Below are 16,887 nucleotides of genomic sequence, written 5' to 3' on the forward strand. Positions count from 1 at the left end.
TCACCTGACATGTCTTCCCAAAGGCCTGTGTCTTGGACCCTTATCTCCTCACCACTTTTTAATGTAAATGTTGTCTTCCCACTGAACTGTAAGTTCTCAAAGGGCTGGGACCCGAGTCAATGGTTTAGTCATCCTCCAATCTCCGCATACAAGCTGGTAGCATGCCTTAGTCCTAAAACGCCTTGGGTGGGTGAACGTTGACGCAGACGACAGTGGCAAATGAGCCAAGGTGCCTCTGCAGTCACCCCATCCCCGAAATCCACCACAGAATCCTGTAGCCCTGAACCCTGCCCAATGCTTTTAGGGGGAATGCAGATCGCAGCCACAGGATCTGTTCCAACTGTCAGATTCGAAACCAGGTCAAGTGTTTGTTTGGTTTTCTAACTTTGCATTGGTAATCAAGATACAGGCTCCTCCCCGGGATCTGCCAAGATGGAACAGAAGGGAAGGGTAAAGGGAATGCAGACACGGAGGAGGATGACATACATTCACTCAACCGAACACACCCGCACACACGCGTGTGCAGACGTCCACATGCATACACACGCATACACACACACACACACACACGTGACGGGCAGACGCCAATACGTCCATCTGTGATAGCACAGGCAGGACTGTGTCTCCCAGAGGATGCCCCCGGGAGCTAGCCCTCCTCGGAGGGGAAGCTGAAGCTCGCGAGGCTTCTGTAACTCAAGACGTTGAAGTAGTCGTGCGGCTCGGGCTCTGCGCGGTCCTCTCCCGGCTGCTCCCTGCAGAGGCCGGCGTCCGCTCGCACACAGCTGCCCGGGGAGGACAGGACGCCTGGCCTCCACTCCTCCTGTTCAGACAGCCTCCTCCCGAGGCCACCTTCCGCAGAACGGATTCTGAGAGATTTCTTCCAAAAACAAAAAAACTACAAAGTGAGTATGTGGGGATGTCATTTAAAAGTTACTCCCCAAAATGATCCATAGTTATAATGATCTCTTCCTTTCTTACACACACACACACACACACACACACACACACACACACACACACACACACACACACACACACACACACAAGTTGTGTTCTTATCCACAGCAGTTCCTTAACCCTTAATTTCTCAGCCTCTTCACCGTAGACTTCAGCACTAACCGCGCCCCGGAAAGGCTCCGGGCTACACGCGCACGGCGGCCCACGCGCTCCTGCCTGTTCGCTGAGCCTGGGCAGGCGGCTTCCAGTCCCAGCTCTCTCTTACTCCTCGCTGCCTCTGACGCCGCTGACCGCTTCCTCTTTGAGATGTTCTCCTTCCCTGGGCCCCGTGCCATCACTCTCTCCGCTTCTCCTCCGCGGCCAGGCCTGCTCTTCTTGCCGCCGACACTTCAGCTCCCCAGGTAAAGAAGTTCCTCGGGGCTTCGGTCTCTGCTTTCTCGCGCCCGGTATTCTCTTTTCCTCTGTGCAGCACACTCGACACTTCATCCTTATGTACATCTGCAACCACCCTCTGTCCTCTAGGGATCCCCAGATCCCTTTCCAAACCAGCCCAGGCTTCCGCCCTGAGCTCCAGACCCGCCCTGTGACTCCACCCACAGCAAGCCCATACGCCACATGTAGTTTCGCTTTACGCCCCACAGCAGACTGTGTGTGATGCCCCCCCAAAATGCCTTTTGCGATTTGGCCACACTCACTTTTCCAGCTTCATTTGCTGCAGTGCTTCCCCAACCAACAGCCCAACTCCCGGTATAGGGCCTGGATGCCAGAGAGGCACCGTTGATTGAGAATCTGCTATGAGCACCAAGCGGGCTAGCTTCTTTGTCATCTCAGCACAACCCTATCGACGTTTCTACTTGTGAGTGAGCCGATAGGTTCAGACAGGTGAAGTCCCAGTTCTGACTTGGGTTTGTGGGATTCCAGACGATGCTCTTCTCAGCCAAGCTGCCTCTCATCTTGCAGTGTCTCGAATGCCACGCACTGTTTCCTGCCTCTCCTCCCACTGTCCATTCACCACAGTTCCCTGCAAAGCTGTCTGCTCACTCCTCCAGACCCGGTTCTACAGCACGTTGTCCAAGAAGACGCCTCTGATCTTCCGGGAGAGTAACATCCTTCCTGTGTGTTCCACTACGGTCCCGGGGGGTTCTCTGTTGTAACATTCATTGCTGCCTGGAATTTGTTTACCCTTCTGTCTCTTCAGGCCCCAAACTGTGAGCTCCCCTGAGGGGAGGATCTGTGCTGTATTCCTCTTGGTAACCTCGGAGTTCATAACAGATGCTCAGTATAGGTCTTAGGACTGAAATGCACACAAACACACACAAACTCACTGTCTCTCTCTCTCTTTCCTTGCTCGCCCCCCCCCCCCGCACCTGGCCCCAAATCTAAATAAACGGGATTTTCCAAATCAAAATATGGACTCATGGTCGGACGAGTACATTTACACTTATGAGACAAGAGGATAGACCGTGAAACCTGTCTGGGAAAATCAAGGATGTGAAATCAGCCATCACGTCCATATGACAGCATCATAGGTGAGGGCTGTGCTTTACAGGCAAGAAAATCAGAGCAGCAGGCACAGGCGGGACGGCAGGAGAAATGCCTGAGGGCGTGCAATGCAAAGGTGACATCCTCTCGGCCTTCGTGGGTACTGCTCTAAAGCCGGTCACCTAGCCCCCCTGGAGGTCCAAATGACAGACTCACAAAGAGCCACCACACACAGGCTTGGAAAATAACAACAAACACAAACCAAATTGCATTCTGCCCACCCCACTGCTTCCAGGATAGGAAACAGCACCATCCTCATTGGCTAGTGTCAAGCTCTGCAGGACACAAATAGACGCAGAGAGGCTGAGCGGGAGGGTGGGCAGCATGGATGGGCGCCTTGAACACATATCGGAAGGTACAGGTGCGGCCTCACTGCGGGGCCCTGAGGAGCTGGGGCCCACGGACTGTTTCATTCATTGCTTTTCAGTAGAAGTGACTGCGCCTTACTGTAGGTGTGAAGGAAAGGGTTGTTATCGTAGGTCAAGCTGATTCTTGGCTTCAAGGAAGTCCTACATCCCTTGACGCAACCCTATCCATTTAAAAAATACAGATACCGATTCTTTCTCAGAGAGCTGATTGTGGCTTTTTGTGTTGGTGTGTTCTCGTTCCCATTCTTAGACTGCCTACCCTTGCCTTTGAATCTTAGGACTATTTTGTCTTCCAAAAATCCTCTGGGAAATGTAAATGTGCCTGAGCCGGGTCTCTCAGCTGTTCTGTTTTCATTCCATCCTGCATAGGGAACCCTGTCATTGTAATCAGTGTAAAAAACAAGTCTGGAATTAAGGCACTGATGTTGTTCTAAAAGACCAAACGAAGCTATGACGATAGCAACTGTGGAGATTTGCAGGACAAATGTTACCCTCTTGGAGAACGTGAGAACAGACAGTTGGCAGTCACTGTCCTGCAGCTGGACATATCCATCTCTCCTTGCCCTCACAGAAGGTCCCCTGGGTGCACTTTTCCCAATAGTAGCTTAGCAGATAACATTCATTCATTTAGTCAAATCAATCTATGCAATATAACTAATTTATTGAGCACCAGGTATCATGAGGTGCTACAGTAAATAAATTTTATAATAATTATAAGAACTTAAGAAATAATGGTTATTCATACATGCCGGGAAAAATGCCAGAGGCCTTATGTGAATTACATGACTCGAGTTTTTCTACAACCCTAACAGGGCAATACCATAATTGTTCCCATTTTACAGATGAAGAAGGTGAGGGTCAGCAAAGTTAGGTGGCCCAGCTACTCAAGTGGTAGAGCCAGGATCCAAACCCTAGGTCTGTCTGATTCCAAACGCCAAACTCCTAAATAATTCAAACTACTGGCTCTCAGGGTCTGTAGGGAATACTGTTGGTGCCCTGCTCAGATCAGATCGCCTCACCACCTGACCAGTGCCTCCCTTCCCCAGACACTGGGAATCTAGGCTATGAGTGGCTCACAGCTGCCCCTTCTCTGGAGAATTGCTCTTGGACCTTTCCTGGTGAGCAGCCAACAGTCAACAACTGGCTGAGGTGGGTTTTCAAAAGGCTGGCCCCCTCCTCAAGGTGTGACCAAATCTGCTTCAACCACATCTCCCCCCGAAACCACATCCCTTAGCCCTACCTTGCTTGCTTCACCACTCTTCATCTGAGAGCCCAGCCCAATAAGTCACTCTCACCGGAATTCCCATGCCAGGCTCCATGTCTGGGAACAAATCTAAAGAAGGCAGACTCTAGGATGGGATTGTGGAGGGGAATTCCTCACCAGCTGGATGGGAATACAGTGGTGAAATGGGAAGAGACACAGAGGGAAGGGGGTTATGAACTGGTGCAACAGCTCTGACATTTGAGAAGTATAGAGCAGATAGTGCTGGTTAGGACTGTGGGATTGGGTGGCTTTTAGTAAATTCTGCTGTTGGACTGAGACGAGAACATGACAGATCTACCAGCAACTGAAAGCAAAGTGTGAGAATCAAAGCTCCTCTTCCTTGGCAACATTTAAAGAAACGCTCACCTCCAACACTGAAGAGCAGGCAGAGAACCTACCTATAAGGGCGACAGAACTTCAAAGATGGCTGAATTCTAAGCCTGGGCAAGACTCCACCAAAATCAGGGTCTGGGCGGGAATGGAGGCATTTCTGTGCATTGGGAGGAGGATCTCTTGGTAGATGCACTTGGGAGCCTTGAACCACCAGCTTCTCTTGCATCATCTGGAGCTGCAGAGGTGACCCCCTTCCCCGGGATGGAAGATGGGTCCTGTCAGGACCTGCCTCCCCTCCCCTATTGGCCATTGGCCCATAATTAGCAAAAATCTCAACCTACACTAACTGAGGGAATCCTGGGCATGCTGAGGGAGGAGAGAGGTTGTAACAAAAGGAGCTAACACATACTGGTGGAACTGGGAGAGTATGTTTGGGAGTGAATCCTGAGGGGAGTGGATCAGGGCTGGGTGAGTAGAACTTACGACTGGATGAGGGACACATCATTTGTCAATATTAGGACACATCCCATGGCTCAAGATCTAACACCCTCACAAGGCCCCAGGACACAGCTGTCAACAGAGATGCCAACAGTGCTTTGGAAAACTAGGGAAGAAAGAAACAAAATGCTCAGAGAATTGGAGATGTTATCATAGACCCACGTGAAATAGTAAGAAGCATATATTTGTCTCTACCCCCAGTTCCTGCTAATATTTGGTCTCTATTAACCCCAGTTCCTGACACAGAGCTCCCTAAACTCCTAAAATATCCTGAGTGATAGGAATGTCATACACAGGGCTCTTAAATCCCTTGGAATATCCTGGGTGACAGGGGTGTCTTTTGTTCCAATGAGGCGACTTTTGCTGGGCTCCAGAATGGAGGCTGGTTACCAGAACGACCAGGCCACGATGAGAAGCTTGGAACCGCCAGCCCTACTCCCTATTCTCCAGAGAGTGGAGGGGGCTGGAAAATGAGTTAACAACCGATCATGCCTGAGCGATGAAGTCTCCATAAAAATCCCAGAAGGATGAGATTTGGAGTTGATGAATATATCTACATGCTGGGAGGGCGGCACACCCAGCACCTGGGGGAGAGAAGCACCTGTGCTCAGGACCCTTCGAGACCTCACCCTATGTATTTCCTTCATGTGGGTATTCATCTGTATCCTTTATCAAATTCTTTATTCTATAATAAGCAGGTACATGTAAGTAAGTGTTCCCCTGAGTTCTGTGAGTTGTCTTAGCAAATTATCGAATCCGAGGAGAGGGTTATAGGAACCTCAATATACAGCCCGTCAGTCAAAGGTACAGGTGACAACCTGGGACTTGCAATTGGCATCTGAAGGAGGGCAGTCTTGGAGGACTGAGCCCCTAACCTGATGTTAACTCCAAGCAGATAGTGTCAGAACTGGACTGACTGTAGGACACTCAGGGGGTGTAGGAGAATTGGTCAGTGTGGCAGTAAACCCACACATCTGGTGTCAGAAGTGTTCTGTGCAGTGCTAAGAGTAGAGAAGAGGAAAAGACAGACAAACAGAGTTTTTTCCAACACAGTCTACTAAATCAGGGATTGGGAAACTAAGGCCCATGGGTCAAATCTGGGGTACCACAGACTTTTGTACTGCTCACGAGCTAAAAGTGGATTTTATATTTTTAAGTGATTGAAAAAAAATTCAAGAGAACAGTATTTTATTAAACATGAAAATTATATGAAATTCAAGTTTCAGTGTTTATAAATAAAGACTTATTGAAACACAGCCGCACTCGCTCATGTACATATTGTCTGTGATGCTTTCACAGTGCAATGGCAGAGCTGAATTTTTGCAACAGAGACCGTAAGGCCCACAAAAGCTAAAAGATCCTGGCCCTTTACAAAGAAACTTCGCCAATTCCTGTACTAAGTAATTTTTTAAATCCAACAGCTGATTATGTTTCTTGGGAAGATCCAGAAGACACCCTTTTGCTGAGGTGGAAAGGAATGTTTCAGTTAGGGGAGCACCAGTGTCACTGAGGGGCTCAGAGGTGTCTCTCCTCTATAGGCTGGAGCTGAAGTAGGCAATGCTTTTATAGAACTGGATCCCTGGTACAAAGAGGGATGAGGAGATGCCAAAATAATATAGGGACAGATGGCAGCACTTAAGAAACAAGGTGGATGTAACTACTGCAATGGCAGCCAAGGAAGCCTGGCCCACAGGGATAGTAAGATGGCTAATAAAGCCCAGTGTGTTCCTAGGAGAAATATAGATGGACAGCCAACAAGGGTATTGCTTAAATGTATAATCAAAAGATCAAGGATACATGAGAGTAGACGGAAGCATGGAAAGTCAAGATTTCTTGCCCATTTCCAGGTCTATAATAGTACTGGCTTGGATACTGTCTGTTCACCCCTCAATGTCACTCTCCAACCTTCTGCACCCTCTTCTGTGCCCAGAGAAGACTGAACTATGCGTACTGAATCAGTGAGTTCCCTTGTCCTCTGGCTTGAGTTTGGGTTCAGCCAATGCAAAGCAACAATAGGAGAATGGAGGGAAAGAGTGCGAGGTGAGGGTATATATTCTCCTGGCATTCTCTCTGCAGGGTGGACTTGGACTGGCTGTGGCCTTCCATCAAAGATTACAGTACTTCTCAAAGTGGTCCCTCCACACAACTGTCTCTTTCCAGGTCCTATTCATCATCCTCCCTCCCAGGTTCCAGTAATCATCCTCTCTCCTTTCCCCTAAAGAACTAGGGTTGGTAACAACACACTCCTACACTCCTGCTTATGGTTTCCTTATATGCTTCCCAGTCCTTTGTAAATCTCCTCATTAAACTATCCTCAAACTACTCATGCTGAGAATACTATGTGTTCCCTGATGGACCTTGAATAATACAGGTATATATAGAGAGAAGACTGGAAACTATAGCCAAAGCACATGAAAAAACAGAGAGGAACTAGTTTAGACAGGAAGCAATGGACATGTCAAAGAGGGGGCTGATGAATAAAACACTTTAGAAGGGGAGCCACAGAACTTAATAGCTACTGGACTCTCTCTTTTCACCTTTTCCCCTTTCCCTTATACAAAGATGACCAAAGTTGGTCTGGGATACTGGCCTGGAAATGAACCAGTCTTAATCCTTAACAGGAAAATGTGTTCTGCTGCTTCTAAAGAGCTTTCCATATGTCCATGCCAGAGGTGCAGAGCTCTGGTGACAGCAGAGGACATTTGTTCACCAACCACCATAACAGCTCCCTGCCCAGCTCAGAGATCAATCATCATTCTCTTCACCTCTCCCCTCTAGTCAATCACTTCTCTTTCCCTCATCTTCCCCTAGAGGTTTCATTTACTAAACCTGTCTACTGTGATAGCCAAGACATAAAGGAAAATACTATAAGTCATTGACTTCCTCGATAGCACTAGCCACATCTCAGCCACTGCTGGATCCCCAGTACTCTGTTCCATGATGTCTGTTGAATGACAAGGAATAAATGGCCACATCTCTGTGAACGAGGTAGGTCAGCAATCTCAGTGTTTGTTTCGTAAACCTGGAAGTGAGGGTTTGAACCATAGGACAATAGATTTTTGTAGGCAAGTTGGTGGACCAGGCAGTCATCTTCTGGTATTAGATTTTATGTAACTTTCACCTATCACATGAGCTTTCCTACCATTTGGAGAATCTCTTTCACTTCCTCTAGACCAAATTAACAAGGTCCAACAGGTGCCTGGAGCACTGTTAGACCAGTGACTGGGGGAGACCTGGCCAATTTGTAACTCAGAGGGGAACAAGACTTTAGTTTTGCTACCAAAATACCTTTTCCCATCCTCACTCCAATCTGTTCTCAGTAAAATAAGGTTAGAGTGAGTGTTCCTGGGCTCTCTTCATTTGTAGATCTGACTGAAGACAGAACATGTGTCAAATGGAACGTGTTATTTTTACATCAGTACCCTAGTTATTGATGGTAGGTTACAGAAAGCAAACTGAGTTTATCTACACAGAAAACTAAGAGAATTTAAGATGTAAGATATTAGACTAAGTGTTCAAGATGAGTTACTGGTAATAGACATGAGTGTGCACAGAAGTGTAACTCCGTAAGCAGAATTAACACTAGGAAAATATATACAATTTTTTTATCCTAGGCAGGGATATAGAATTAAGGCTGTTTAAAACGCAAAATACCATGAGGTCTAAGTGGAGGAACATTACAATAGCACTTTCTTATTAAGCAATTCTAGTTTGTGTAATTCATCTCAACTCTGAGGCCTGGAGAGGGAAGTAGCTCTCGGTCTTCAGAGGAGTGACAAGAGTAAAATAGTAAAATAGATGTTAAGTAAGAAAAAGAGAAAGTCAAAGGATGGTCCATTTCTGAGAGAGGGAGAAAAGGAAAAAGAGGACAAAAGCTCACAATAAGCAAGCAAGATGGAACCAGAGCCTAAGAACACACATCTGTCCACATCCTTCCCTCTCTGGGACTGACAGTGACCCGGCCACATTCAGGCTAAATGGCTATTCAGGAATCAGGTACAGAGGGGCTAGAACTTGAGTTGGGGGTCTTGATCCAATATAGCCAAAGGTACAGAGTGGGTGGACTGGGTAAATATGTTCTGCTTGTAAAAGTCAGCCTTTGAGTGCAGATATGAAATACAACATAAGAAATAGGAGTTCTGCTTCTGGTAGAACAATGATTGCCTATGTTGCTTTGAACCAACCTTTCCAGGGAGAATAGCTAGAAAAACTGAACAAAATATTATAAACATCTATCTGTATTAATCAGAAATCTATCCAATCAGTGAGAAATTTGTGGTCTGGGGAGCAAGATCCAGGAGTAGGAAGCCCAGAGAGATGAGATGAGCATTGTGGGGTTGGGAAGGGTATGGATTTTCTCCTAGAGAAATTGCCTGAAAGTCATGGCTGAGAGGCAAATTAGCTACATAGAATTTCTAGCTGGAGGGACAAAATTTAGAGTTCAGAGGCCACCGAGGAAGGAAGACTCTGGCAAACACTACAGGCTTTGAGCTGGGACCCCAAAGGACTGCACTCTAGAAGTAAGGAAGTAGCAGAAATTAAATCCAGCTTTAAATCCTCTCACTACTGATTTAATTAAGGTGATGGGAATGCTACTGCCTGAAGATTAGTTACCTGATGGAAGCAGAAAGGAATCTTCTTTAGAGGAAGATGATATTATCTACAGCCTCAAATTATGGTCACAGGTTTTCATGTAGAAATACAGCATTCAATGAAAAGTAAATAGTCAGAAAGGTAAGATAGGTCCAAAAAACAAGCAAAAAGAGAGAATATTAAAAGACCCATAGAGAACCCAATTAATAGGAGTATCAGGCACAGATTTCAGAATAACTATGATTAACATTTTCAAAGAATTAAAAACAAGATTGGGAATTTTGGCAGACTTTAAACTATCCAAACAAAGAACAAAATAGAAATCCTGGATCTGAAAAATATGATAATGGAAATTAAGAACTTAAGGGATGAGTTTAACAGAAGAGTAGGTCCATCAAAGAAGAGACTTAGTAAACTGGAAGGCATGTCCAAAGAAAACATTTGATGAGACAAGTAGATGGAAAATACAGAAAAGAGGGTAAGAGATGTCGGAAAAAGTGAAAATGTTGAAAATACCACATGATTAGAATTCCATAAGGAGAGGAAAACAAGGACAACGAAGTAATACATGAAGAAATAATAGCCAAGAATGATATAAAACTGACAAAAGATATCAAGCTACAAATTCAAAAAGCACTCCAAACCCCAAAGAGAATAAATACAAAGATGACTATATCCAATTATATCACCATATAATTGCTGAAAACCAAAGAGAAAGAAAATTTCTAAAGAACCAGAAAAAAAAAAAACATTATCTTCCAAGGAGCAAAAATAAGATTCTCATGTAATTTCTGAACAGAAATATGACCATCTAGAGACAATGGGGCAATACTTTCCACATGTTGAAAGAAAACAGCTGCCAACATAGAATTCTATACCCAGCAAAACAAATATATCACTTTTAAATTAAGGAAAAATTAAGATATTTTCAGATGAACAAAAAGCAAGATAATTCATCACTAGCATGCCTGCCCACAAGGAAATGCTAAGGATATCCTTTGAGCAGAAGGAAAACTATCCTAGTTATAAGATAGAACATGCAGGAAGAGAACATGCAGGAGCAACAGAAAGGGTAAATCTAAATGAATATTGGCTCATAAGACAATAAATCATTTCCTTGGAGTTTAAAATAGAGAACTAAAATCCATGACAATAATAGCAGTAAGTTGGGGAAGTAGGTAAAAAGTTAATGTGTTCTAAGGTTCTTGCAAAATCCAAGAAATGATGAAAGTACTAATACATATTAGACTTTAATAAATCAGGGATCTATTTTGTAATCTCTAGTGTAACCACTAAAAGAAAAGAAAAATGCATAACTACTAAATAGATCTTTTTAATAATAAAAAGTACTTAATTCAAAAGGCAGCAAGAAAGACTGGGGAAAAAAACAGGCAAAACAAATATGAAGAAAATAAAGTGGTAACTGTAAACCCACAGGTATCAGGAATAACAGCACCAGGTACCAGTCCAGAGAGAGCAAAGCAAGGCTGCAGAGTTGAGTTGTTAACGGAGGGGAACCAGAGTTGGAGGGAAAGTGAGTCAGGCACTAGGGAAGAGGATCTGAAACAAGGTGGAAAACAGTGCTGGGAATCACAAGCCTGTGTTCCCCGAAGTGTTTGTTTAGTAACTTAAGGCAACCTGGGATGGCTTAAAAGACCCAACAGGGCAGACAAAACAGGAGTGGGAATTCTTGCCTCTTCTAATCACTAACTACCAGTTACGACACAAGGATGTGGATATATTTCTTCATTGTTTACAAAGCTTTCACGTGCAATATGCCACCTGTTCCTCACAACCCTGTGATACAGAGCGAGCAGAATCATAATCCCCACTTTATATATGAAGAAACAGAGACTTGGAAGATGAAACAGCATCCCTATCATCACACACTCAGTGCTGAGATTAGAAACTTCCAGTTCCCCATCCAATACTCTTTCAGCCACGTGACCCCTTAAGCAAGAGTAACAGAGGATTTACAACCTACTCATCTTGCCATGTACCTTTTACCCCTAAATTTTTGGAGTGTTGATTTCTCATTCTGCGGAAGTGCTAGATAGCCCAGCACTACTGAAGAGTTGTTAAAATTAAAGGAGCTAATGTTCAAAAACTCCTGGCACACAGTAGATGCCCAAGACGCATCAAAATCACAGTGGCTAAATCAAACTCTCAGAGGAGTGGCTTAAGGGACAAGCAGGAGCCAGGAATTGTAGGCCACAGCAAGATGGGGAGGATACGGATCCAACCTTTCAGGAGCTCCCAGACAAGGGAAGGGACAGCAAAAGAGCATAAACAATGCCACTGAAAGGCAGAGCAAGGACTGTGAAGAAGGCACAATGAACAGTGGGAGAGATCACTTCTAGACAGGCGACAGGAAAGGACCAGGATGGCAGAGACGGGATGCCCAGGACTGAGATATGCAGCCAGAGTCATTACCTTTCTGGCCAGTGTGAGCACCACAATGACTGCTGTGCCGATGACTGCCAGCACTGTGGCCATGGCTCCAAGCAATGGGATCTGGAACCCAGCGCTGTGCTCAGCCACTAGAAGAGGACAAAACAAAGGTGAGTGGGCAGAGGCCGGAAGCAAAGGGCAACCATTACAAGGGAAGCCTCAGTGTCAGGGCACGGGCACGGGAATTGGCCAGGCCTTTTTCTAACCACAGGACTGGCGTCTTCAAGTCCATCTCTTTGGACAGCAGAGCATCTGCCAGGCCCGTCATGAAATCAATGCCTGATCTCTCAAGGGGTGTACCCCACACACTTGACACCAGCGCAGACCATTTTAACACTCCTTTCTCTTTTTGACAAAATCAATTTCAGTCATAATCTTGAAGGGAAACAAATAACATCCAGAAAAAAACCGGAAGGTGATTATTTTCTTTATTAAACTTCATATTTATAATCATACTAGTATAAAAAAGGTTTAATTAAAAATTAAAAGAACAGGGACTTCCCTGGTGGTCCAGTGGGTAAGACTCTGCGCTCCTAATGCAGAGGTCCCAGGTTTGACCCCTGGTCGGGAAACTAGATCCCACATGCATGCCACAACTAAGAGTCTGCATGCTGCAACTAAGAAGCCCACGTGCCGCAACTAAGACCAGGCACAGCCAAAATAAATAAATAAATACATATGAAAAAAAAAATTGAAAGAACGTTAAAGTACAAAGAAGTAAAAAAGCATATAACCTTTCACCTTAAGCCTATAACACTTACTCCAACTCGGCTGTGAGACCCTGGAGGGAGTAAGGTTCCGGAGCTTTATCCTTTGCTGTTTTGCCAGCACCTGGCACCTAACAGGTGCTTAATAAATACTCATGACATGAATTAAAGCATGAATAAGTGAAGTTCTATGAAGATGTAAAATGTAAATGCAAGGAGGAAAAGCTAAGAAGAGAGCTTTGAAAAGATGAGTGATGCTTGACCCAAGGAGAGTGTGAGGGAAACAGGACTATTGTCAGGATGTGTGCTGGACTATAAGTAGAAGGGTTTCCAGGCTGCCTCATGCCATCCCCACCTCCTTCCCAGGAACTTGGGCAGAACCCGGGTGTCCAGGGCATTCTTGAAAGGAGAAGGGTGTAGCAGAGGCCGGGCCGCTCTTCCTTCTAACAAAGGGCTTAGATTGCCAGGAGGATGGCTAAAGCATGTAATCACTTAGGACAAGGGCGGCACCCCCAGTACCCACGAGGTACCAGTAGCTGGGGGGGAGCCCAAATTCCCCCCAATGTATTCTTCCTGCTCTGAGGCCTCAGTCTCCTGCCTTGGCCACAGGTAGGGAAAGAGGACTGATGGAGACCGAAGTTGGAGAGGGTCAGAGGGGCTGCAGAGGGCTCTCCACAGAACCAGAAAAGGATGGGGGCTCTTCCCCACGTGCTGCATTGGCCTATGCCAGGGGCCCTCAAGAAGTAGCACTTGAGAAGGAACTTTAAAATAACCTTTCATCTTCGCAGTTTACACATATTTTGCTAACTCAAACAATCTCCAACACCACTGATGTCAGCAAATGGCAGTTCCGAGAGTGCAGTTGAGTGGAACCAGAACACCTGTGTTGAAATCGGCTGTACCGCTCTGAGCAACAGCCAACCCTCAGCCTCCACCTCCACCCAACAGTCAGATGGGGATCGGGGGATCGTGTTCATACTTATGTTCGTGCTTACTTACATACTTAATTCATGCTTGTCATGTTCCAGGGACTGTTCTAAGGGCATTTTTTTTTAGTAAGTAATTCAATCCTACGTTAGCTCCTCAGGAGGTCTTACATCTTCTCCTCATTTCACAGACGGGAAAAACAAGGCACAGAGAAGACCAATAATCTTGTCTGAGGTCAACAGGAACACCAGGATTTGGACCCAGGCTGCCTGAGCCCATCATGACTCTGCTATCCTGTCCCTCAGCCATGATAACAACCCTTTCCCACACTCCAGAGAACTGGTTTAAGTGTCCAGGTGGATAATGAAAGTGAAAGCATTTTGGAAACTATGAAGTACCACAGAAATGTAAATTATTGTACATTTACACTTAGCACTGAGCTCTAATCCTTTATAAACCTAGTGGCTAATTCTAATCTGCACGATCGATGCTAAACTAATTAATGAGATCCTTTCTCACAAGACCTGAACAACTGGTCTTCCTAACAAATATACGTAAGAGGTGCCTTTACCCGAACAGTGGTTCTCAACCCTGGCTGCCCATTCGAATCATCGGGGTGCTTTTAGAACCTAGCACAACCTGCTCCGCCCCTCTGACTGAACTGGTCCGGGATGGGGTACCAGCATCAGTACCATTCAAAAGCTCCCAGGTGATCTGAACGTGAACCAGGGTTGGAAGGCCCCGCTCTGCAGTATCGGGCAGGAATGCGTTTTCTACCCTAGAGGATGACGGTCACCAGCCACCCTGCTCCAGAGAGCATACCTGAGTTTTGTAGGACTTCCAGAAAGACTGTCCCTTTGTAAATGCCATCAGGGTAGGTGTGATAGATGCAGATGTACTCTCCTGTGTCGTTCCTGGTCAGGGACTGGAGGGTGAGGCCCAGGTTGGGGCCTGGGACCATTCGCTCCGTGAAGGCTGGGTCGATGTACCACCCCAGGCTGGCATGATGAATGGCCAGAACGTGGTCCTGCTGTTTCCAGTTGACCTGGGTCACTTTGGCAGTAGTGGAGGAGAGGTGACATTGTAAGGTGACAGAGCCACCTTCCTCTGCAGAAATGTTCCCTGTTGTTACTATTCTGCCTGTCACAGCTCCTAGGGAAGGGGGAAAAAAAGCGTAAACTTTTAGCAGCTGGCCTTGAACCTTCCCGTAGAAATTCCAAGGCGGCTTTAGGCCAGAATTGATTTTTGCAATGACAGTCTCTCCAGTCTGCCCTGTCATTCCCCCATACAGACTGTAATTACTACACAACATAGCACTTCACCCTCTTAGGATATTCTGTGGGAATATACCTTCCTGATGAACTCATTGATTATTTCCACACACTTATCTTGGCTCCCTACCTAGAATATAAGCCCTTGTCAGCCATCGCTTCTGCTTGATTGTATCTTCCAGCAGCCAGTTCTGTGCTGGACACATTATCCTTTGAAACAAAACCTGGCTCTTTTGGTTGACAACCATTTGGGGTGTCCGGAAAATTTTTCAGGAAAGCCACGACATCCAAAGGAAAGGAGGCTTGGGGAGCAGCTCTGCTTCTCCAGGCAAAGCCACCATCCTCGACACTGACCTCCACCCCGGCTCCAGACGGTTCAGAAAGCAACAGGGAAACAAAATTATACTACGGTTTTTAAATATTTCTGCCCCCTTCAGAAATATTTGCTTATGTTATTTAATATAGAAGGAAATAGATTTAACATAAATTAAATCTCTAATAGTAGGATCTCTGGAATCTGTGACGAAGACGTTTTTTAATCCACAGGAAACATGCTGGGTTGGCCAAAAAGTTCGTGCGGGTTTTTCCATTACGGAAATACAATGTTTTTCTAGAAGTTTCCGCAAGGACAGAAGAAAGGAGGATGGCGCAGGAGTGAACTTCTCTCAGCAAACTCATCATCCCTCCTCCTTGGTCCCTTTCTGTCCTCCTGCTTCCTTCCTTGGTTCAGCCATTCTGGCACCCCCCATCCCCAAGTCCTTCAACTGCCGCCTAGTACAGAACTGTATCTCCTTCTCAGAGAGACAGCCGTCTCTCAACGAGGGGGACACAGGGCTCTGAAAGCTGTGTTTCCTTCCCTCAGATGGATAAGACAATGGCTCCAGCCTCCCCCTTCCTCCGCCCGCTCTCCCTCCCCTTCCAGTCCCAGGCTAGACTTCAGTACCTGAGGCAGGGAGGCGAGCCTGCCTCAGCCCCTGGGCCCAGAGCAGTAGGAGACACCACTGCATGCTTCTGCCCAGGGGGCCGACAGGAAGGAGCTGCGGCCTCTTCTGCCAGCGAAACTGGCCGACTGCTGATGGCAGGGTGAAACTGAGCCTCTGAGGAAGAGAAGGTCTCGGAAAAACCAACTTCAGCAAAAACAACGTCGAAGGTAAAACTCACGACAAGTGCACAAACTGCACAGGGTGAGCCACAAGAAAGACCATGAAGGAAACACATTTAAAAATAAACAAAAATGTGGTTAGAGGTACACTGGTCTTTGGATTACTATTAGTCAACCTATTGTTTTTAAGTTCTGTCTCAATGCACTTTTGGTTTAAATTAGCCTTTATCTAACGAGCTCAAGCACATCTGTGTAATGCCCAAGATTCTGGAGAACCTGTTCCTGACAGGGTTCACTGGGCTGCCCCGACCGTGCAATGACAAGAGAAACTTAAGTTTGTGCACTTAAAGGCCAGGAACTGCACTTGAAGTCTAATGATCGAGGGAACAAAAGACATTTATTCAGAAACAAGACATGAGTGGGACAAAAGTCTTGGTAAAACAGAGCAACGTTCCCCTGAATGAGGGAAAGAACTAAGATTCTGTCTCCTTGAATCTAATTTCTTCTGTCTTGTTTATTTGGACTGAGACACTGTCGAATTCGGGCTCAGTCTCTCTGACCCAGTAGAGTCAGAGGAGACGAGAAGAGTGAGTTTTCTCCCGTACTGTGACCCCGTGACAATCCGGGATGCAAAGAAGGGCGAGCCCCAGTTGCCTGACCCTGGATCGGGATTGGCTGACACTTTTCTGGACCTTCCAGCTCATCATCAAGTCCTACTGTTGACCCACCCTTCCTTCCTGCTTCTCACCTTCCCTCTCTCAGTTCATGCCTTTGAAAGTCCCTGAGTGCCTGAGAAGCACTGGACTCGAGACTAGGCTCTGGAGATATGAGGGTAGATAATCACCACCCCTGCTGTCAAAGTCAAAGCTTGCTC

At 46.1% G+C, this 16,887-nt stretch overlaps 1 protein-coding gene and 1 non-coding gene across 2 annotated transcripts; one reads left to right on the forward strand and one right to left on the reverse strand.

Moving 5' to 3' along the window:
• Window positions 1–646: 646 nt before the first annotated feature.
• On the reverse strand, window positions 647–15,918 carry TIGIT (T cell immunoreceptor with Ig and ITIM domains). The gene is made up of 4 exons (XM_060149337.1): window positions 15,855–15,918; window positions 14,463–14,792; window positions 11,989–12,095; window positions 647–895 (listed from the first exon to the last, which is right to left on the reverse strand). Exons 1-4 carry the CDS (start codon window positions 15,916–15,918, stop codon window positions 647–649), a joined length of 750 nt encoding a protein of 249 aa, XP_060005320.1.
• On the forward strand, window positions 12,506–12,578 carry TRNAR-CCU (transfer RNA arginine (anticodon CCU)). Its single transcript has one exon. It is a non-coding gene; the product is annotated as a tRNA-Arg (tRNA).
• Window positions 15,919–16,887: the final 969 nt, after the last annotated feature.

The sequence above is a fragment of the Lagenorhynchus albirostris genome, chromosome 5, assembly GCF_949774975.1.
Source record: "Lagenorhynchus albirostris chromosome 5, mLagAlb1.1, whole genome shotgun sequence".
NCBI classification, from domain to species: domain Eukaryota; kingdom Metazoa; phylum Chordata; class Mammalia; order Artiodactyla; family Delphinidae; genus Lagenorhynchus; species Lagenorhynchus albirostris.